Source organism: Prionailurus bengalensis, chromosome A1, assembly GCF_016509475.1.
Source record: "Prionailurus bengalensis isolate Pbe53 chromosome A1, Fcat_Pben_1.1_paternal_pri, whole genome shotgun sequence".
Lineage (NCBI taxonomy): Eukaryota > Metazoa > Chordata > Mammalia > Carnivora > Felidae > Prionailurus > Prionailurus bengalensis.
This window is the reverse complement of record NC_057343.1, coordinates 15255236-15273940: the sequence shown is the minus strand read 5'-3', so window position 1 is coordinate 15273940 and position 18705 is coordinate 15255236. Positions and strand designations below refer to the sequence as shown.

Sequence of the window (18705 nt, the reverse complement as noted above, 5' to 3'; positions counted from 1 at the left end):
TTCAAAATTCCATGCTTGAAGAGTAACCTTTTTGCTTTAATTGCAGTTCAGAATGCAGTTTTACTGCCCAGGCTGTTTCTGTTTCTAATTCCTAACTCTCAAATTCAACAGAGACTCTCCAGAAAGATGTTAACTGTTATAGCCCTTGGTATGTGTTCATCTAACCATTCTCTCTTCCCAGGTCAAAAAGTTAAGCTACTTTTTCCAGCCCCTGTGTCAGCAGAAATATGTGCAGTTCTAGCCTGAGGGTGGTTGAGTTCCTTTGTGTCTTCTCCGTGTTCTCTTACCCATGGATGCATCTGAAAGCAGGTTGCATCTGAAAGCATGGATGCATCTGAAAGCAGGTTGGCGGAGCTGAAAGATGGAAGCAACCTGGAGCCCTGAGTCCCTGTTTAAAGCAAGTACACAGACAAGCTGGCCAACTTGTTTTAAGCCACTGGAATTTGGGCCTTATTTGTTATTTCAGCAGAGCTTAGCCTAAGCTAACATAACAATCCATACAATACAGGATCCATAGGAAGATGTCGGTTCTGCAAAGCTTCTTTCAAAAACCTAAAAGCTTAGCTCTATGCTGTTATGGCAAGAAGGCCGTTCTCCACCTCCCAGGATTTAGGGAAGAGGTAATATCTTCCATGATGAATGAGCTCTAGAAGAATTTTCCTTATTGCCTAAAAGTCCCTTTGTCTGCACCTATTTCCTGCCCACCCACTATCCCCTACCCACCACCCTCGCTCCCTAATCTGAGCTCAGTACCTTTGCTTTGGCCTTAGCTACTGAAGTGCTCCATAAGCACAAACAATCTTGCATTCATCATTGTTTCTGGTGGGCCTTGATGGTGCTCCCCTATCATTCTGCCATAAAGCCAAAGTTTTTTTTTTTTTTTTTTAAGGGATCAAAGAATAAACCCTTCCATTAAAAGGGCTCTTCTTTATGCATTTCAAAAGCAAATATGATTTATGATAGATCACAGCACATGCAAAATAAAGCTGTTGTTGCTCATTAAATGGCAGCTCAGGAAGACCTCTTTTGACGGCAAAAATCTTCCCTGTAAGACAGATGGAGAAATATGTAAAGGCCAAAAAGATAGCAAAGCCCTAGATCTGTCTCTCAAAAAGCCACTGTATTCCCAGTTCTCATCTAAGAAATGCCTTTGTTTCAAGACCCTAATGAAAGTTTTCCCTTTATGTTCTAGTTTCTTATGTTACAATAAATGAAAGAATTATGAGGAGAATGAACTTTGTATGACAGTACATTGACGCCATCCACTCTTACCTTCTGTTGAAGCTTCTTCTTTTTTTTTTTTAATTTTTTAATGTTTATTTATTCTTGAGAGAGACAGACACAGAGAGAGAGACAGAGCATGAGCAGGAGAGGGACAGAGAGAGAGGGAGACAGAATCTGAAGCAGGCTCCAGGCTCTGAGCTGTCAGCACAGAGCCTGATGCGGGGCTCAAACCCACGAACCGTGAGGTCATGACCTGAGCTGAACTCAGACGCTTAACCAACTGAGGCACCCAGGTGCCCCACAACTTCTCCTTTTAAACTCATTTTATCCAAATGTACTTTGAAAGGTTTTATACTTCTCAGCAATATCACTTTATACTGGATTAAATTGAGGGCTAGTGACTTTCTATAAAAAGAATAATGCATTCATTCATTCAACAAAATATTATTGAATCTCTAGCATGAAGCCTGATGCTAGGAGTATAGGGATGAAATGTATACTCTAGGGGAAGATAGACAAGGGCAAACAGACAATTAATAGCCAGTGAGAGACACTTACCCTGAGGCTGATGGGGAGGTAAAGCCAAACACTGGTTCTGAAAAATCACCTCAGAGGTAGCCAAAAGGTTTTGGGAAGTGGGAAATGTTTTTCAAATAGAGAGTAGTCTGTGTGGGAGAATACGGGAAGGGAGAACATGGCCTATTCAGGGAACCACAAGTAACTTGGCAGGGTTAACTAAAGCAGAAGCTGTTAGTTAAGGGTGGGCAGGGTCTGGCTAATGAGGGGCGTACGTGCCCCCTATTTTATTCCAGTGGTGATGAGGCATTGAAGAATTAGATGCAAGAAAGAGATACCGTCAATTTTACTTTGGAAAACTCTGGAAATGGAAAAGGAAACTGAAGAGCCATTAGGAGGTTGCTACAGGGATGGGTGCATTTGAGAAATGACGGGGGCTCAGGTAAGGCAGTGACAGCAGGGGGATAAGGACAGAGATGGATGCAGGCATCGGGCACATAATCCCTATTAAGTTTTATTTCCGTGAGAAATTCTAGTGTGACGTATCATCTCAACTTTAGGCACCTTTTCCAGCCCTTTTCTTCCCCTAAATGTCAGAACTGCCACATCAAAGTGTTCATTCTAAACAGATATGTCAATCTTCCGACTTCCCTGGCTCTTGCTTTTAATGCTTGAGGAGGAAGGATAGGGTAAAGGCTGAAAAGAGATGCTATCCCATTATTGTAGAGGCCTAAATCCATATCACCCCTCTCTGTGGCCCTTGATCATCCTAAGATAGTGCCATTCTCAATGCAGTTCATGACCAGCCTTCATATTTCCTGCCCAAGTACCATCAAGTTTAAGACACATAAAAAAGTGAATTCTTGTTGGCATTTACTTTTTGAAGCATTACAAATTTACCACAGAACTGGGAAGAGTTTAAGATAATTGAATTTGGTGTTTCCCAAGAGGTGACATAGCACCCAGAATTTTAAGTGACTCACGTTCAGTAATTATATATTGAGATGCATATTAGACAATACGTAACTGGCGTATCACATCCATTATTAAGAAATGTTACTGTTCAGAAGTGGTTGGTTTAAAAGGTCAGTCATTTTAAAGGCCATATTCAGACTGGAGAGAAATAGTAAAAATGGATAAGTCACTCAAAATCAACAAAGACTCATCCAATCAAACTCTGAGTTCATGATGGGATTAACGTCAGGACCCTAAGTAAAATGCCCACAGGCAAGGACTGATTGTTTATCCACACTGAATGCCCTTCTCCCAGAGCTTACAGCTCAATTACAGTTCCCAGGCCTTTGCAGTAAGAATAGGTATGTTTTCTCCATGTTTCTATTCCCTCACCTGCTGAAAACAAGAATTCAGTGGGCAACTCCAGGGTAAGGATGGTCATGTGAAAACAAAGGCCCCCTTTTTCCTAATACACACTGGAGAGTGACATGAGAGAGAAACCCGTCATGTGATGAGCCACACAGGTTTGGGGTGGTTAAAGCAATCAATGCAGTCAACTTACCTAGTACCACCAGCATCACTCAGTTAATAGCCAAGTTGGAATTAGGACCCTGGTCTCCTAAGGGTCTTTGTGAAGGATAAATTCCTGGGTGAAAAGAGAAAGGCAGTACTGGCCTTTCACTGCATTTGTCTGTGTCTTAGTTTCAATTCTTATAAAAGAATGAGCTGCTGTTAATCACCAGAAGAGCAGAAAGCATATTTTTAGATGACAAAAGTTTGAAACAAGTTGTCCAAAGACTCACATACCCAACACCACAGATTGGTATCTGGTTGTAGTTCTCTCTCATTGTTAATTAAACTGAGGAGAGAAACCCCTTGCCAGTAGGTTAAGCTTAGTCTGATAAGCGGAAGCCAGCCCCATTCCCTCCATCTGGCATCTGTTCCAGACATTTCACTCACTGCTTATCTCCGGTTCAGTGTGGGACTGGCATAGCAGAGCAGGGACCCTGATAGCACTTTCCTTTTATTTTTGAGTCTGTAACTGCAGCATCAGCTGCTTGGAGAAACAAGGGGGTACAGAAGATACGCACAGCTCCTGCAGCTGGTGGTTCCAGAATCCAGGCTTCCACTGTGGGATTTGAATGTGGTAACAAACATGTCCCAACCCACTGCCTCCATGAACTGATTCAGGGCTTTATCAGAGTGAGTTCAGCTGTGTTCTGTTTTATGTACTATATATGCACTGTCCATGCAGTTAAAAGGAATTCCACAGGGCCTTGGGCACGTATATAACAACTGCAGATTCCCTGCTGAGATTGTGGCTTTTGGTATCCTCTTTCTCCCTTTGCCTACCAACCAGTGGGGGGAAGAGTTGGTTGTCTTTGAATGTGATGGTCCATGCACTGGGCATAAAAGATGGGAGGTTGGCATGGATGTTACATGGAGGATGCCTCTATAGGTAACTCTTGATGATGCAGGGAAAGAGCAATCGATGTGAAGATCAACCGTTGGGGAGGGTGGGAGGACATATAGGATGAAAAGTTAATAGGATTATGAATCAGTTGAGAATATATATGTATTTGTAGCGTGTGGCTGAAACTAAATAGTAACCAGCCAACATTCCACTGTGTTCACTGCAGTGTGTAAACAGCCACACCATTCATCTGGTTGATCAAGTTTAAAGGAGCAAATAAATTGATGCAAATAATAATATCTTGATTGATGTAAGCAGGAAACCTAGTCAGTGAAGGAGAGGAGTGAAGGGGAGGAGACAACTAAGGAGAAGCAAACATGTATAGCCTGGGTGAACACCTACCCCACAAGGTGACTAGGACCATGGGCCCAACTACCTGTCCCAGTAAGCTTCATCCTCATGACAGACATTCAATCCACAGATCCTGGTTTGACTTGTTTTAACTTCTCTGTGTTACCTATGATCTCCTTCCTATAGCCCCTTTCCCCCATGCCTTTCCCCGTGTGCCTCTTCGCATCATTACACTAGTTAATGGAGCATTGGCCATTCAGTTTTTTAAGAATACCATCAAGTCCACAATCACTAATAAAAGTCATTTATTATTTCTAAGGGAAAGTCCTCCCTGAAGTAAAACTTTAATGGCGGACCATAGGTTTTGCATGCTTGTCCTTGCAGGAGGCTAAATGGGGTCACAGCCATGAGCCCCAAGGAGTATGTCCCATCCCCTCAATCTGGACATAGGAAACAGAAAGCCTGAGAGTACCTAGGCAAGGGAATTCTCAGCCAAACAGTGTGGACTTCAATTTCAAGGTTTTAGTGCTACATCAGGTCTAGATGTTTTAACGCTCTCGTGGGGAAAGCTTACTGGAATGACAAAAACAACAGAGCAGCTTGGGTATATTCAATTTCTTTCTTTGGCTCCTGATAATGGGTGGGCAAATGTGGTTCCCATTATCCTTTCTCATGGCCCACTTCAACAAAGGCCCCTCAATTTGTGGGAAAGGCCTGAAGCCACAGGCCAAAGAGACCACAGAGACGGGTATGATACTCCCACATCCACAGCCCTGTCCCAACCAATTGCCTTCACTGGCTGGCAAGTAGCGGGTGGGGTGGGGCAGGGCAGGGAAAAAGATGTGGGAAAATCAAGAGAACAGAAAAACCATGGTATATTCATGTAACCTTCCACAATAGTATATAAATAACTAGGATTCTCCAGATAGTCTCCAAATACAGAGAAGCCTAAAACACTTATCACTGAAGGATATGCAAGATAGTCAACAATCATTAAATTTTAAAAGGAAACGTTATTGTTTATGCACACATTCTTATGAAGTATAAAAACCCTGTGTGACCAACACCAAATTCAGGGGAGAAAAAAGAATGGGATGAAAGGAGGGCCACTGAATGAAGGCTGCTATTCTCTCTCCGGCTGGCTGGGAGGGCCACAGGTGACAGTTGTATTCTAGTTTTTTTAAATAAAGTATTTCAGGGACACAAAAAAGTAATAAGACAAGCAAGTCAAAACTGAGAACCAGTTCTTTGCAATTGGCGGGTGTGTGTGTTGGGGGCTGGGAATGAGTGTGTGCAAATCGCTGGCAGCAAAGAACATAAGAATTATGGGTTCAGACCTCTATGTCCCTTAGTATGGTTTTGTGACCCAAAGTCAGGGTCAAATTTTGGACCCAGGTTAGCAACAAAATCCTCCTTTGCAAAATAATTCATAAGGAAGGACTATTTCTCAGGTCTCTTCTAGGTGAAGCAAAACATTCCAGAACAAGAATATCGCTAGCAAAAGAAAATGTTATTTTGTCAGGATTCCACATGGCCGCAGTTCGAGACAGGCAGGTTTCACAGGGAGTTGGTTGGCCCGTGTAAACTGGCAGAGGATGAGAGGAAGCTTCCCTGGCCAGGTCCCTCAAATCTTTAAGGCCCGAAAGGGACAAACACAGCACTTCTACCACGAAAGCCTTAGCCTGAATTAGCCTCCCCCACTGCCTCCTCAGGAGAGGGCAATATTATGGCTCACCTAATAGTGCATGTCTGTTACACTGCCAAGTCCACAGGGTAGTTGGAAGGTAAGCACATCTATGCAGTGAACAGAAAGGTGCCCAGTCATAAGTCAGGACGTGACATGACAGGGGCGCCCCGGTGGCTCAGTCAGTTGAGTGTCTGACTTAGGCTCAGGTCACGATCTCACGGTTCATGAGTTCGAGCCCCGCGTGGGGCTCTGTGCTGACAGCTGAGACTGGAGCCTGCTTCCGATTCAGTGTCTCCCTCTGTCTCTGCTGCTCCCCTGCTTACACTCTGTCTCTCTCTCAAAAATAAATAAAGATTTAAAAAAACTTTTTTTTAAAGAAAAAGAATGTGACATTACAAATTGCAGATTATAGAACATAAAAACAGAAAACTCGGTAGTGATATAGGTCCTGTATCCCCTTGGTGAAACTCATGGAAAATAATTCACAGAATACTTAGGGAAGTGTTGATTTCTTCAGTGGAACCAGAAATGGAGACACCTTGAGAATGTTTATCTGCAGAGGGAAAAAAAGGCAATGCTAAAAACTTTTTAGAGTTTGTGGGTACTTAAAACAAAAAAGTCTTCACAAAATTTGAAAATACGGCTGTATTTCTATACTAATAATTTCATTAGAGCTTGAAACTTAGTATTTGGAGTTAATTTCATCTACTACCATTTCACCAAAACTTATCTGGGTCTAATCTTCTCTATGTAAAGGGATCTAGAAAACACAAGTTTCCTGTCCTTCTTGCCTCCACAGAGCCATGGGGACTGAGCCCGGGGACAGGTCTAGAGACGGGGCACACAGCACAGAAAGCTCATGTGTGCCCGCGGCCTCCTGGTTTGACATTTACAAAAGTTACATTCAGTCCCCAGTAAGTACCACCCTGCATCGGGTCAAGTGTACTCTTGATTTTCCTTCCAATCTTTAAAACAAAGTTGCAACAAATGGATGTTTTGGCAGTTTTCCTCACCTTGCATACTATGTGAGTGCTGCTGCAAGGGGCCATATAGGACTGTGAATGAACTGTAGGATAATCGGAGCTATGGCAGAGCTTAGCACGGACATCTCCCCAGGGACAACTATGAGGGGTCAGCTTCATTGTTCTGAAGTCCCACCCTGTGGTGAAATTTGCTTTTTCCATCTCTCTGAGCATCTTCTAAGGCTGAAATATATGCTTTATGGGTGACTAAATCAAAACTACACACTGACATAACCTACAAAATGAGTGTCACATCCCTGGAGTAGAATTAAACGTAAATCACCCTTCAGAGGTACCTTGACCACACTCAGTCCTCAACTCACTGTCTTTACTCCATAGGGTCCAGGAGGGAAGCTGGAATAGATAGTGCCTGTTTATATCCCTGAGCTTGGGGTTCCTTCCTTTTCCCATTTATGGAGAGCGATGTGAAAAGTAAAGAGACAGGAAGGAAAAACCCTCGGGGTAGCCATTTACCAAACGTGAAAATCTCTGAATTCCTCAGAACACTTAATCCTAAGAGCAGGCCAGATTTATGAAACCAGCTTAGGAGAACCCTTGAAATAGAGAGGACATTTAGAATGCTCCCCACTAAAACTCCAGGCAAGTACATCAGCCATCCTAATTAGTAAATAAGTCTAACTCATGATCATAAGGCAAGTTCTTTGTTTATTCTTTAAAAAATGTTAGATGACAGTACAAGCTACCAAAGTCTAAGAAAACCTAAATACAATTACATTTTTAAAAATATGTCATCTATATTGTAGCAACACTAGTTGATCCAACCTGCAGAAACCTATAAAAGTTAAGACGAATTCTGTTGATCTGGAGATTAAGTTCTGAAAGTGCTTCAGTAGGAAACTTATTGCAGAGGGAGAACTGCGGGTGGTTCCATAAGAGACACGTGCATGTACCTGAAATGAGACCCAAAGGATTTCAGTGTTGTAAAATCTTGGGCCACAGAAAACTTTCAACAGTAATTGAACAGAAGTAGTTTCAACAGAAAGGAAGAAAGCTGTCCGACTGTATGTACTACAAGCTGACAAATTATACATCTGGACCTCTCTCAACTGATTTCCCCTGATTTAACATGCAAGCCTAGTACTAGAGATCCGACTTGTTCTATTTTTAATTCTGACATTCCTATAACCTATTAAAGCTTTAAATCAGTAAGCCCAGATAAGAAAATCTCAGAAACTTACTTTGAAGCCTTATACTTCTCCCTAATTGCTTGCTGAGGTCGATGGGGTATATCGAGGCATGCTTTATGTAGCTCACTCAGGCAAGGCACAATTTCATTTAATGAATAGCCTGTAAATGCAGCCAGGGTTTCTGGCTAATCAAGACAAAAGAAAAAACTGCATCATATAACTTCATAAGATTATCAGAAAGCTGAAGATAAAACTGTGAAATAAAGGAAATTGATCACTTAGGAAGTATCCACATTCATCTCAAAAGAAACTGTAATCCTCCTTCAGTGACTTTAGAAAAAAAATATTAGGAAGAACAGTCAGAGTTCTCAATTTGCTCGTATTATATTATTTATAATGCTCGGTTTGGGACAAGTTACTTTGACCTATTCCCTCATGAGCAGGATTTTTACTGGTCCCTAAAGAGCCTCTACTTACCAGACACCATATTTACATAGAATATGAAAGATTCTTAGTGAAAAGCAGGATAGTAAATAAGTATTCTAGAAAGTAAAAGTAGACACGCCACTTCTTTCAGCACAAAAGGAAGCCTTCAGAAGCAAATCAAGGGATCCATTTTCAATCTTGCCTCTTCTTGGACCGACAGGCAATACTAACTGCCCTGTTTCCTTGAAAACTTGCTACAACCTTCTGACCATTCTGAGTGGATCCAGGTTGTTTTACACAGAGGGGAAAAGTCAACAACTTTTGCTCACCTTGTGTGAGGGGGCATTGGGGTTTCCAGGCCTGCTTCTTTTCAATAAGCATGCCAACACCATCTCCTTGACTTCCTGCAATCTCTACTCCAAGTCACTGAGTCAAAGTCATAAAGGCTGACCTGTAAGACTCAGTGGCATATTGGAATCTGCTGGCAAGACAACCAGTTCCTTATTAAACCAACTCTCCCTCACTCTAAGCCTTGGGAGTTACTGAACAGATTTTTACATAGGCCTTGAATCTCATCTAGAAAGAAGTAGAATCTTACCCAGAAGTGCCTGTTCACAGTATAGTTTGCCAGGCAATATGCTGCTGCAGCTATCAATGAAGGAAGATATTTCAAGAATGGGTCAGCTTCAAGTAGACTCAGTTCTGCTACATACTAAGCACAAGAGAGAAAATCCCAGTGGAATTAGAAATGTGACTAAGGTTACACGTAAACCTAGAAATGTCAAGGGAAAAAAAATTGTCTTATCTCTGTTCATCCTGTATCTAATGATGAGCAGACAAAAACAGATGCTCAAAATTATTCACTTTATTAATTATTCAAGTTAATAATTGCTACGTCTGTCCATAACCGGAATAACATTTATGTTGTAGTAAATGTCAGTATACAAGTATTTGGTCCACTTGCACATTATATATGATAGATTAACTTATCTTATACTAGTACTACAGACTTATGCTAGTCAGGTAAAGTAGCACTGATCTGGCCACTAGTGTGGAAGAGTCTTTGGCCAATGGCAAAAACACAACCATATTGAAGCTATTAATTTGTCAGGCAAATGCATTCAGTTCAGAGGCTAGAACAGTACCTCTGAGAACTTGTTATATTAGAAGAAACACACTGTGAAACTTACACGTACCCATATTACTTTTTGCATAGCATATACATACCGGATATACTAGCTCATAGTATCGTGGTTAGAAAACAAGTTTTCTAAATCAATACTTCAGTGCCTTCAACTCAAATACTATAACCTCAGGTGACCAAATAATGCTTCATCACTTAATACGTCAGGATAAGATCAGAGCCAAATCAAACCACATTTACTTTGTTCCCATTCTGTAAACCTAAGAAGAGGTATTGCTCGCGTGTAGTCTGTATCCGACAAGGGAACAGCTTCCAAACTTGAATTTCTTTAAGAGTTGGGTGATTAGACAATCCATGCCTACCAAACGTGATCAACCATAATGTCTTGGAACCACAAATCATGGTCCTAAGATTAGCTCTCTTGAATTCCTAAAGAGTTTTTCTGTGCCCAAGACAAAGAACTAAAAAAGAAGGAAGAACTGAAGGATGATCAGGAAAGACTACTTTTTACTCTCCTTGGCTCCCAAGTTCCCGGAAGTCACGTGGCCTACCTTGGCCAAATTTTCAGTCCTGACGCACACTCCTTGTCTCCTTAAGTACTGGAGGAGAAACTGGTTAGTGGTGGGCACGGTCAGATCAAAAGCTAGGACTTTCAGGAGCAGGTGTTCCATCCTTAACAGTTGTCGTTTTGTGTAAGTGTCATCAGTTATATAGACAAACTCGTCTACTTCAGGTGGATATATTTCTTCATATTTCCTGTGAAAGGTAGAGAGTTTTTGGAAGTAAAGCTTGGAACCTGCATTCTCACCACCATGCCTCTTGTGTGGCCCTCGCAGACTTCTTTACTTTTTATCCAGATACCCACTTAAGTATCACTAAATGGTACTGGCCTGGAAAATATTAGGGCTTGGTGCCAGAACCAGAACATGAGTATTAATGTTGTACTTATCGCTAGGAATAGTAACAGAAACAATTTCTAACTGAGGATTTTAGGTTTTGGCCTCTGATAGGCTGAAAGATTCTGAATGACAGACACACAGATAAATTTGTCTTAATTCTAGAGACCTCACTCACTCATCTTGTGGGAAAGAATGTTATATTGAACACAATAGTTGAACAAAAATTCCTTAGAACTTAGGTCTTTAAAAAGATCATGTTCAGAATTCCCTAATGAATTAGCAAGTGAGGCTATGTATCCAAGAATAAAATAATGATATAATTTCATTATTACCAACTTTTGTTTTTGTTTCTGCTTTCTGTAGGGGAATTTTGGCAAGTTTCTAGGCATATTAAGTAGAATATCTGAGACAAAAAGATAGAAGAAACTACCATCCACCACAGGTCACTTAAAGGCAGCTCAGCCACAAGCCAGCTCTTTTTTGTACACAATGAGCTATTATTATGAATGACTGATAGTAACAGGAACAAGCTGAAATTGTAACCAAATAAACTGTGCTATTACCATTTGCTAGATCCTGAAGATGGCTTTTCTATAACCAAAATCTTCTATATAACCAAAATATTTTTGTATTAGAATGCAGTCAAAAGACCACCCTGCAAAAGTTAAATTGGATCTTGAATCTGAGCTGATGGCTGCCTCAGTCATGATACTGACCTTGTTGCTATAAATCTTAAATACCTGATTTGAAGAGTGAAAGTGTGTTAAGATTCAGTTTGTCAGTAAATACTGCAAAAAATGATGATACTTTATCAAGGAGGTATGAGTAAGCTTTAGTTATAAAGCACTGCATTTCCTCAATAAAAGGGAAACAGAATCAAGCGTTTTGACAGGCTGCAGTCTTACATTAAGCTGAAAGAACACTTACGAAGCCAGAAGAATAGCTGCCGTTCCCACAAGCTGCAATTTCCCTCTCAGAACAGACATGCACGAAAGAAACCTGTCCAGGAAGTTGACGGCCAGGTAGAGAGTCTCTGCTCGAAGCTTATACTCTTCGCCAACCTCAACCAGCCAGTCCACCAGAATTGTTCGCATGCCTTCTGTGATGTCTGGTTGCTTCCTCATGTAGTGTGCTTTGGGCCTGTGTCTTATCTGTGTGGAAAAAGAGTTTTGACACTTAAATCGTTTCCCTATCATAAAGATCACTCCACAGCACAGTTGCTATTTCAAAAAAGAATCTTGTGAGCAAAGGTTAAGAAGACACTGATCAAGAGCCAAAGAAATCTTTACTATGGAAAAAAGTATGTAATCCAATTGATAACAAATAACTTAAAGGAAAGGTGGAAATAGCAATATGGCTCATTACTAAGAGTGAAATACTTAATGTACAACCCCTCTGAATCATGGAGAAATAGTCCAGGTAATTGCTACTCGCTTCACAACTGTTATTTTTCATAGATCTTCCTATGTTTAGACGTCATAAGAATGCTCTTCACTAATGGTTATGGCCAAGAGTTTATAACTATCTTATTATTAAATGTTTTGGGTGCTGGAAATTGAAATAGAATTTGGAAAACTCACTTCAGCTTCTCTAAGGTACTGATGAATTTCTTCAGCATATTCAGTCACATTTATCACATCTGTACCAAAATCTGATGCATCTTCAGACTGGGAATGGAGAGATGAATCTACCAGCATAGGGGAAACTGGGGGTTCAACATTATCAGGTAAGACATTGAATTTAAAAATTCATTCCAACCACTAACCCTCCACAGGCAGTTGTGAAAATAAGTCATTACATCATGGATTTCTCCTGCTAGTTACATGCTATTGAATGCTGTAGGCAATTATGAACACGGAGTACCATAGGCCTTAGGTGAGTCAGATTACCTGTGCTAAAATCCAGCAGGAAGTGAAGGTCTGACTGGAGTGTGCTGGTATCTACCTCATACACATCCTCAAATGCCATCCCCTGTCTCCCTGTGCAGCTGTCTCCGTCCCCCTGCTCAGGCTCATCCATGTAGATATCAAATCCTTGCTTGGCTGGCACCTGGCCCCCGCAGTCAGCGAGCACTTTCTTTCCAGCTGGAGGGAAGACATTTTCTGATCCAGAGAAACACCTAATTGTTGTAATCCCCTAGAAGAGAGTTAAGTTTTTTGTCAGAGGTCACCCCAAAGATTGTATAGGTGATGTAAGCCTGTGTGACTCAAACCAGGAGGCTGGGAAGATGAAAGGAGGCTTAAATTGAAATATCTAGGTCTGCAATTTAATTTCAGAAAATGAAGCTTCGAAAGTATGACTTCTCCCTTATCTTTGTCTACATCTGACATTTGGGAAAAGAGCTACCTGTAATTTGTCATCTTCCTCACGTATTTATCAAAGAGGACTCAAGATTATAGAAAAAAGGGAAAGCATAGCTTTCCTCCAAAATGAAATAGGTATTACAAGGGGAGAAGGGGATTGTTAATTGCCTTTCATACTTGTAGCTTTATGGGATTTCGTAAGTACCAGCAAAGCTCTCACACACAGTCACTGAGTTCCTGTAGTCTTCCTCCTTAAATAGCTTTTAGTCAGTAAGCTCCTCTAAAGTTCCCATTTTATACCCTGTTATTTAGAAACATGATCATTTTAGAAACTCATACTACTAACTTCTCTTACAAAGCCATAGAATCTTTTGTATGACATAATGTAATGTAATTACCTCGGGGAAATCTATCTCTCAATCCCTTTTCTTTATCCCTGTAGCATTGCAGTGTACAAACCCTCCATGAACAAGCACGTTACCGTGAGTCATGCAGGAAGGCCTGAATGCAGCTGAACCAGGGTAGGTGGGCAAGGTTTGTGAATTTGAATTATATTTATGAAAATGTTAGGTCTAGCTACTGTATTAACATTTTATTGTTTATAATTAATCTTGGTGTTTCCTTTAGAGGCTACTTTCAAGTTAGTATGTGTTTTCCATAACTTTCCCTTATATCTAGCAAATTAAATATCTGGCTTATTTCTAGTAAGAAAAAAAAAAAAACTCCTTAAGATAGTACTAGAAAAGAAATAACGGAATATATAAAGGACCAAAATCATAAGTTACTAGAACCATGATTCCAAGTTACTACCAAGCTTGACTTTTGCTCAAAGATATATGTATGTGGGATGAGACATATATTCATTAAATAAATATTTACTGATCATCTACTATGTACCAGACACTCACTGTTCTAGGTGCCCAGAATTTAGCAGTGAACAAAATGTTCAAGAAGGTTTGCCCTCATGGAGTTCATATTCTAGCTCAGAGGGTAGGGAAAGATACTGGATAGTGTTAAGTGCTTTGGAGGAGAAGAACACAGTGAAAAGAGAGTCCTTGCCATTTTAAACAGTGTGATCATGCAAGGTCCTAATGAAGAGGACAGAGTTGAGTAAAGATATGAATGAGGTAAGGGAGTAAGTCACACAAATAGAGGGGGGAAGTGCATTCTGAGCAGAGGGAACAGCATGGGTAAATGCCTGGATGTTCAAGTATGTCTTAGAGACACAGCAAAGAGCAGACAAAGAGCAAAGAGCAGCAAAGGGCAGGGTGAGAAAGAGAGTAGTGTAGGTCACAAAGTCAGAAAGAAAAGAGAAGCCAGATCAGGTAGGCCTTACCACAGACCATTTAAGACTGTCTGCTACTCAGAGGTGGGAAGCCACTGGAGAAGCCACTGGGCAGAGGAGTGGTATCATCTGATTTGTTTTAATATGATCACCCTGGCTGTGTATATGTACAGAGAACAAGTAAGATGAGTAAGATGACCAGTTATGAAAGTTGCAAATTCTCAGTGAGACACAAGAGGGATCTGAACCAGCGTTAACAGCAGTAAAGATTAAGAGGTAAAGAGATTCCAGACATTTTAAAAAGGAGCCAATATTATTTTCCCAGAAAATCTGATGTGAGGTGGGAGAAAAAGAGTCAAAGATGACAAAGGTTTTGGGGCTGAATAATAGGAAGGATGGATATTCCATTTACTGAGATGAGGAAGACTTTTGGAACAGTTATTTGGGGCTAGGGTTAGTGTTTGGTTTTGCACAAATTTGAGACGTCTATTACATGGTCCAAGAGAAGATGTCAAGTAGGCTACTAAATACGTGAGCCTATAATATAGCTAAGAGGTCCAGACCAGAGATAAAAGTATACGTCATCAACAGATAGATGGTACTTAATGCTAACAGGCTTGAGAGATTGCTTAGGGAGTACATTGCAGATTCAGATCAAATACCAAGCCCTGAGTATTCTTTTAGAGATTGGATAAAGAAGAAACAGGATATTGAGGCTGAACAGCCAATGACCTACGTAGACAAGGAGAGAGTGGTGTTCCCCAGGCGGAGTGAGAAGAAATTACCTCAAGAAATAAAGAAAAATCAACTATGTCAAATGTTGCCAGATCAGTCAAGTAAGGACAGGACTAAGAACTGAGTCAAAAGAGAACAAGTGAACCTGATATCCTAATCCTCCTCCTGTTGGAGTTTATAGTCTAGCAGGATAGACAAACTCAAGAATTATTGCTATAAAATGGGTAGTCACTACAAAGAGCTGTGAAGTTGAAAGGTTAAGATGGAAAAAAATTACAGTATATTTGTATGCTTGAGTTTAACCGAGTAGACAAGACTAAGGAGAGAAAGATGAGTTGCTGGAATGACATCCTAGAAGAGGCAAGAGGGCATAAGGTATACTGCACATGTTGGGGAATGGGGGGGGAGTTCACCTTGCATAAGATCAGGGACACATAAGTCATACAGTAGGATGCAGATGGCAGGGCACACTTTTTGAAGTACTTTCGCCTAGCCTTATCCCATCCGGATTCTAACACCATCTCCAATGAACACAGCAAAGATTTTGCAGGATCGCCTCAGGCACAACCTATGTCATTCTGAACACCACTCTGATCTGGAGGAACCCCAGTTCCATAATTTATTTTGGTGCATCAATATTTCCTCTTAGCCCAGTGCTTAAATGGCTTTACGTATACTTAAAAGATTCAAACAGTTCCTAGAGCTATTTCCTTGATATTAGAAAAATAATAAAATAATTCACTATTTCTGGTTGGAAAGGGGACCAAAGTGATCTTTAACAAAATCAATGTCCCTATCGTCCAGATTCCAGGGCTGGAATACTCATGGGTATTTGTTGGTAAAACTGCAAGAAAAACCCACCTCCCACCATGATGTAATAGCCCTTCTCAACAACCAGCTTCCACAGCAGTTCTCAGTCATTACCTGGCCACAGGACCTCCTGTACTGTCCATTCTCAGTTAGCACCCCTAGCACTGTTCTTTGTGGGGGATCCTGGCCAAGCTGGGCTCTGGTTACCATCTGACAGCCATCAGGACCTCGAGACAGTGGAACTAGGGCTACTCCGCTTTTGGAGCCGCTGCAATGCATACCCTCGGTCTCCACAGGGTGCAGCTAGAGAAGCAGAAACAGACAAGCCAACGGTTAGTAACCTATTCCACCTTGGGCTCCAAAGCATGCAGTGAATATCTAGGAGGGAGAGCACTAAGATATATGATTTTCCCTACAATTATTAGGGCTGAAAAGAAAAGCGTGAGCCACGATGGAAGTGATCAAAGCTGCTTTGAAACAAAACAGTGATTTGAATCTCTCAAGGCTTTCTTCCAAGACCTGGTGTGACGGCTGGAGGGAGAGATTAATCCTGACAAACCTCCGAGCCAGGATACTAAACGCCACGTTAATCGGGAGTCTGAAACCACAAGCTCGAATCTTCGAGTCTTTCCCGACTGCTATGCTTATCTTATCCCGCACCACCCCCCACCTCCCTGCAAACAAAAGACCCAGGATACATCACTGCGGGAAATTACGTCCCCTTCCCAAATGACAAGCAGGGTTCTCCTCCGCGGCCCTCCTTCCACCAGATAGAAGGCCCCAAAACCTGCTTGGAACCCACAGAGGGCCTTGCTCTTCTCAGCTCTATATCTTTATATAAATCTCGAACAATTAGCAAGTGCACACGAGGATTGGGAATGAGGGGCCGCCGGAGGGGGCGGGGCGGGGGCGGGGAGGGGGCGGGAGGGACAGAGGTGTTAATAGATTCCAGCGGGGGCGCTGGCCTCCCAGCGGCGGCGGCCCGGGCGCTCAGCGCTAATTACTTTCAACCCCCCCCCCTCCCCCGCGTCTGTTGAATCGGCCAATCAGCGGCGCTCCCGGGCCCCGCGGGGGCCGCTTCCATGCCAACCGCAGCGGGCGTGCGCGCTGTGGGGCCGCATCGCCATGACGACCTCCTCACCTGACACGCTTCGGGCGGACGCGCCGCGACCCCTGAGCGTTCAGAGCCGGGCGGGGCCAACGGGCGGTGGTCCCCAGCTGCCCCAGCACCGCCCTGCCCGGGCGTGCTAGGGCAGGCGGTCGCGGTCTGTACACGCGCCCCTTCGGGCCAGCGCCCCCGGCCTGGGAGGGAGGAAGGCGGCCCACCCCGCGATGGCCAGGGCTTTGGAAGGGACTGTTTCCGTGAACCCGTTCTTCCAACAGCCGCTAACTCCTCCCGCTAACGTCTTTTCCCCGGCCCGCTCCTGAGAACCTTGGCTCGGGAGAGCGACGCGGGGCCCTCGGGGCTGCGCAGGCTGCGGCGCCCTGACCGCGCCCGCCCGAGGGCGCGGCTCGCTCCCAGTCCCCGGCTCACACACCTACGCTTCCTCCTAGAGAGAGGCCGGGAAGCAGCGGGCTGGCCCCAGGTTTCAGCCGGGGCCTCCAGTCCATGGTGGCGGCTTGCCTTCGGTCATTTTGGATCCTCGTGCACCAGAGGCCGCACCTGGCCGGCTCGGTTCCGGTGCATGAGACCCGGCAGGGCGAGAGAGATGGGGGTTTTAGGTTCGCAAGTGGTGTTCGCAGTCCCCTTTAGAGGTGTTCCCAGTCGGGTTCCGGCAGGCACTGCGTGAAGCGGGTCTAGGAACAGCGAACTAGCGGCCCAGGAAGAGGAAGGAACACAGGTGGCAGCACTGGGGCCTGGGACGTTGAGAGAGCCTCGGAAGTGGGGGCTAGGCAGGTGGCCTGGGCACGTGGGAAGAGAAATCCCTGAACTGGAAGCCCATGGCCAGGTAGTGAGAAAGCAGAGGACCTTACATGGGGAGAAGGGGGCCTGGCCACGCAGGAAGGGAGGAGAGGGTCCTTGAACCCGGGGAGCTCTGGCACCCAGCAGAGGTGACTGGCGACTGGCAAAACAGGTAAAATAACCTTAAACTTTATTATTATTTTATAAAAATGCGTGTACACCCAAACACGTATTGCATAGTGTTACTGCTTTCGTCTTGTTTTGTTTTTATTTTAAACACACGTCCCAAATTTCTAAAGCAGACCCCTAAAGGCCATTTAAATGACCACTTTAGGAAATGGTTAATTACGGCTTCCTCCTTATTTTGAATGGAAATGATGGTTAATCTTACCAAAAAAAAAAAAAATCTTTTAAGTGGTTTTCATTAGCGAGCTGGGTATGCATTATTTTAATAGGAAAATTGAAGTATTCTACCGAAAGTGCCGCCGAAAGCATTTTATCCAGTCAGCTGTGGAGGAAGTTGGAAAGCATCTTGGAAATCCGTGCAAAAGGAGCACGGAAACTGCCCTTGCTTAGTATGAAACTAGTTTTAATCACGTTTATCACCCACTCTCCATTGGGAGGCAGCAATCCCCTCGAACCCTGGAATTCCTATGTCTTTGAAAATGAAGGCAAAGCAGGATCCCTGGTAACCTCTTGATTGTGGCAATGGACGAGTCAGATGCAAGCAGAGACCAAATGGTCCACTTTGCAAGGTGCCTCTACCTGGTGGAGGAAAAGAGCCTTTCTGCCCTCTTGGGGACACTGTCGTGACTTCTGGGGACACTGAAGGCCTCATACGATAAATTCTGTCTGGGGGGGAGTAGTTGGTAGCAAGTCTTGCC

The 18705-nt window shown here is 43.1% G+C and overlaps 2 protein-coding genes across 6 annotated transcripts in view; one reads left to right on the top strand and one right to left on the bottom strand.

The window, feature by feature from the left end:
* Positions 1-7814: 7814 nt before the first annotated feature.
* CCNA1 (cyclin A1) lies at positions 7815-17571 on the bottom strand. Of its 5 annotated transcripts, none has more exons than XM_043576990.1 (9): positions 17457-17571; positions 16033-16221; positions 12675-12921; positions 12366-12490; positions 11713-11936; positions 10438-10642; positions 9341-9454; positions 8368-8501; positions 7815-8079 (listed from the first exon to the last, which is right to left on the bottom strand). In XM_043576990.1, the coding sequence occupies exons 2-9, from the start codon at positions 16195-16197 to the stop codon at positions 8028-8030; spliced, it is 1266 nt and encodes a 421-aa protein (XP_043432925.1). In that variant the 5' UTR covers positions 16198-16221; positions 17457-17571; the 3' UTR covers positions 7815-8027. The 5 variants fall into 5 exon arrangements, with proteins under 5 accessions (XP_043432925.1, XP_043432952.1, XP_043432959.1 ...); XM_043577017.1 differs by lacking the exon at positions 17457-17571 and adding an exon at positions 17060-17289; XM_043577024.1 differs by lacking the exon at positions 17457-17571 and adding an exon at positions 16721-16830.
* A 256-nt stretch (positions 17572-17827) lies between these two features.
* SPART (spartin) overlaps positions 17828-18705 on the top strand; it is an 85986-nt gene continuing 85108 nt past the window's right edge. The window contains exon 1 of the mRNA XM_043576971.1: positions 17828-17993. The gene's annotated coding sequence lies outside the window, so the exon portion shown is untranslated. The remainder of the gene's footprint in view (positions 17994-18705) is intronic.